The sequence below is a fragment of the Pollicipes pollicipes genome, unplaced genomic scaffold, assembly GCF_011947565.3.
Source record: "Pollicipes pollicipes isolate AB1234 unplaced genomic scaffold, Ppol_2.1 Scaffold_4002;HRSCAF=4701_pilon_pilon_pilon, whole genome shotgun sequence".
Classification (NCBI taxonomy): Eukaryota; Metazoa; Arthropoda; class Thecostraca; order Pollicipedomorpha; family Pollicipedidae; genus Pollicipes; species Pollicipes pollicipes.
This window is the reverse complement of record NW_023596420.1, coordinates 4059133-4062964: the sequence shown is the minus strand read 5'-3', so window position 1 is coordinate 4062964 and position 3832 is coordinate 4059133. Positions and strand designations below refer to the sequence as shown.

Here is a 3832-nt window from a genome sequence, read left to right as displayed (position 1 = left end):
CCAGCACCGCGGCTGCCCTGGCGCCAGGCGCGGCGGCGGCTGGCGCGAGTGGGTGCCGCGGGCGGCGGCGCACGCACTGAGCCAGCGCTGACGGGCCCGTGGGCGGGGCCACCGGAGCGTGTTACGAGCCAATCGACTCGTGCGCCCGCCGGGGGTGACGTGAACGATCCATGGAACGGTCCTTCTGGAACGGCCCCGCTCCGGGCCAAGGCCTGCACCGGGGCGGGCAGGCCCAGCCAGCCGGCTCCCGCCTGCCACAACGGCACTAGTCACGGCTTACGGCCAAACAGTTCACAGAATTGATGCATGTTTTGGGTAAATGTCAAGCCCGCCAACATTTAGGATCAAGCGTTAACGTGATAGCGCTCCCGGTTTGAGTCACATGGGATTGATTCCGATCGTAGCTGTGAATAATACATTGGTTTGCCAAAAATTTGGCTGAACAAGAACAGAGCGCAAAACCCAGAACACGCCGTTATAACCTACATGCATTGATTACTTACAAGTAATGAACACCAGCAAAAGGTAAATTGGCGTTGCAATGCAAATGTTAAAAAGTCCTCCGTTTAAACTCGAGGCGCGTAAATGCACTTAAAACAAATGCGGTGTAAGAAACACCTTTTTGCCCGCAGAGTCATTGTTGTCGTTTGTCGTTCTGGCACTCTCTGCCGCCAGTTGCAGCCACTATACGCCCCCCCCCCCCCCCCACACGCACACATATACGCAGTCTGATTCAGCTGTTCACTGACATCTGGCATCAGAGCAGCAGGATCCGTAGAAATATAGACTCTCTCTCCCTCCTGAACGCAAGGCGACTGACGCACACCACTGACGCGCGACTGGCACCCAGCGCTGGTCGACGAGCTCAGGGTGACGGTCACGCGCGGCATACGCCAGTCAGGACGGCAGCGCGCCTGCTGACCCGGTCACGCAGGCATGCTTCGCCAGCAGGAAGGGCCCAACTTGGGGGCCTCCGGCGACCGGCGGTGACTTGCCCCGGCCTTGGGAGCTCGTTGTTTCGCTGACTTTCGACGTTTAGCATACGCAGCCACCCTCAGTTCCGGGACGCTCGCGGTGAGAACCGACCGACCTCTGAATCGCCCCGAAGAGCAGGTCCGCATCATGAAATACAGTCCAAACTACGCGCACACGAGGTGAGATTGCGTCCCATCTGCGAGTGGCGGTGCTGTCGGCCGCGGAGGCCTGTGCAGGTTCTTCTGTGATGGGGACAACTGGGCTCACAAGCCCTTGTGCGAGCGCCGCCGCCCACCTGGCGCCGCCTGGTGGCGTATCGACCGGGTCAGCCAGCGCGGACCGGGCCACTGGAGTCGGCCGACACGCCCCGAAGGGCCAGCCCCGCGCAGGTGGCCAGGGGGCGTGCGCCCCCCCCCCCCCCCCCCCCCCCCCCCCCCCATCCCACCGCGCGAGTGCAACAGAAAAAGCCAAACAGGGCACGGCGCAGGTGGGCGGTTTTTGTACAGAGGCGGTGCTCACATGATGCCCTAAACTAACGAAAATCTGGAGACGGTTTCTTACCTTGCACGAAGATTGACAAAAGGATCCACAGCAGCCTCATCTTGGCGGCCACCAACAGTGCGTCTACGTATTGTCACCAATATTTCCAGATAAAGACAGAACACGGGTACGCGCGCCGCCACTGCAGCGGACATCCACGGACTGACGGGAGCGCCGCGGCGGCACATCGCACAACTACGCAATTGGTGTGACGTCACACATGCGCTGCACCGCTGTTTCGCCAGGCGGCGCTGGTGGTTGAAGACGCTCGTCTTTCATTGGACTTCAGAATGCGATTCCAACTTCGAGCACAATCTCGCCTTCGGAAGTAATTCTAGGCAGAGGCATCATGAGCATTCGTCGTCTCTTAATGGAAAGGTTCTCCATGCCTCACCTTCCTCCGAAGCGTGCCGCGCGGCGAGGCTGGACTAACACAAAGGGTAACGCAGCAGGGGGGGGGGGGGGAGGGAGACACGGGAGAAAATCATTTGTTTGCCTTGGAAAGCTTTCAGAGATCTTCAGTTTAAACGAGTGTCTTGTGGCTCATGTAAATAAACCTAATTCATATCAAGCAGACCCCCACGACGGATCCTGAGGGCACTAATGCGGCCTCAGATGACCTTTCTTTATCAGGAGCAGGGGAAAGGCATTGTCAGAGCTTCGGTAAGGTGCTGCATGTCAACCGGTTGGCAAAGGGCCTCCTGATGGTGGGTGAGAGTTTCTCCCAACAAAACCAAAACACCAGATTTTGTCCACGTGATTTCCCGAGGCGTCATTTTTTTTCTTAGTCTTAGAGTTATTCTTAACTTCATGCACTGGAGCAGGAGCCAGAGAAGCTACCCCAAGATGCAGCTATGTATGTATTTTGAAGTCCGTTAGCTTAATAAAGCGGGTGTTTAATGACTTCATGGAATAAACCGCTGGAGCTTTTATTTTATGATGGCTAAGTGAACTTTTTTCTTAACAGGGAACGCACAGGCTTTATTGTATTTTTTTCTGCGTTCGACAGAAATGTTGAGAACCAAGTAAATATTAACCGTAGATCGAAGCCGTGTTAGAAATCTACATTATCATGGCAGCGAATACATGTTCATCCGAAAAGGAGCGACGTTCAGTCTATCTTGAATAGTGAAAAACTATGTCACATAGTTTCGAACACGCGCACTGGCAGGCCATTAAATGACGCTCAGGTGAGGGTCAAATTGTCCCCCCCCCCCGATTTCTTCAAATGTTTTCTGAACGGCGAGGCGCAACCGCACCAAATTTTCCATAGCTATAGACAAATGGATAGCGGATCGTTTGGTGTTGACAATTTAGATGTACCTTGTAAGGTCCCTGACCTACGGCAGGTCAGAGTCAGGCCACGGATTCCACGAAGTCAATTTCTAGGGAATTGTTCAGTCTGATGCAACAACGGAGTGTTAGACGAGACCACACGGCTTCTTTGATAGTTTATTTTTAGGCAACGCAACAATTGAATGAGCAAATTTCATTCGCCTAAGGTCAGCTTTGAAGGTCAGACCAGTCAAAAAAAATTTGTCCTATTACTCTAGGGCTTGCTGTATGGAGTAGTTTCTGGTGTCCATCTCGATCTGATTGGCAATAGGAACCGCATTATACATCCTACATGCACTCATCAAAGGTCAGAATAGGCCGCTGACCTAAAATTAATTAGTTTTAGGTCCCAGGTCCCAGTCAGGTCAACGTTTTGTTTTTAGTAACATACTGCCTAGCGTAATATTTGTTGCTTATTCAAATGCAAAACTCAAAGCGGTCTTGTATTATTTTGTCGCCATCACCTTCGAAAGGTCAAACAAGGGCACTGACCTTGAATGATCGTGTGAAATTTTGCTTAGAACGGGTATCTAGGTTCCGGGGACAATTTGGAGACCAGCCTGGAGACTGACCTTGTTTTTTTCTTATCTGACCCAAAGGTCATGACCTAGGAACCCCAAACTCTGACCTCAGTGTGTTCAGGTACAGGTCAACACCCTCTGTAAATTTGGTGTGTCTAGCTTTCTTAGTTCCTGAAATCTCAGATGCCTCATATTGACCTCCACCCGAACGAAGGGTATTCACCGGACACCCGGGCCCGTGTTAAGAAATTTCCCGAAGCCCGGCGTCTTCATCGTTGCGGTCTTCATCGGAGGCGCGGCGTAACCACCGCGATGGCCAATGGGCTTGCGAAAATGCTATCTTATTTAAAAGAAGTAATTTTGAGCAATTTAGGAAATAATATCGTACTGTTAGGAAGGCAGTGTGGATGGACATTTCGTCAGTGCGATTTTCAGATCGATAAAATGGACAGATTACCATT

General features: G+C 52.6%; 1 protein-coding gene across 5 annotated transcripts in view; it reads right to left on the bottom strand.

Annotated features, from left to right (window-relative positions):
* LOC119093913 (cell adhesion molecule 3) overlaps window positions 1–1670 on the bottom strand; it is a 48495-nt gene extending 46825 nt beyond the window's left edge. For all 5 annotated transcript variants that reach the window (XM_037216927.1, XM_037216928.1, XM_037216929.1 and 2 more), the window contains exon 1: window positions 1537–1670. In XM_037216927.1, the coding sequence (XP_037072822.1) occupies window positions 1537–1576 (40 nt within the window). In that variant the 5' untranslated portion in view covers window positions 1577–1670. The remainder of the gene's footprint in view (window positions 1–1536) is intronic.
* Between the last annotated feature and the right edge of the window lie 2162 nt (window positions 1671–3832).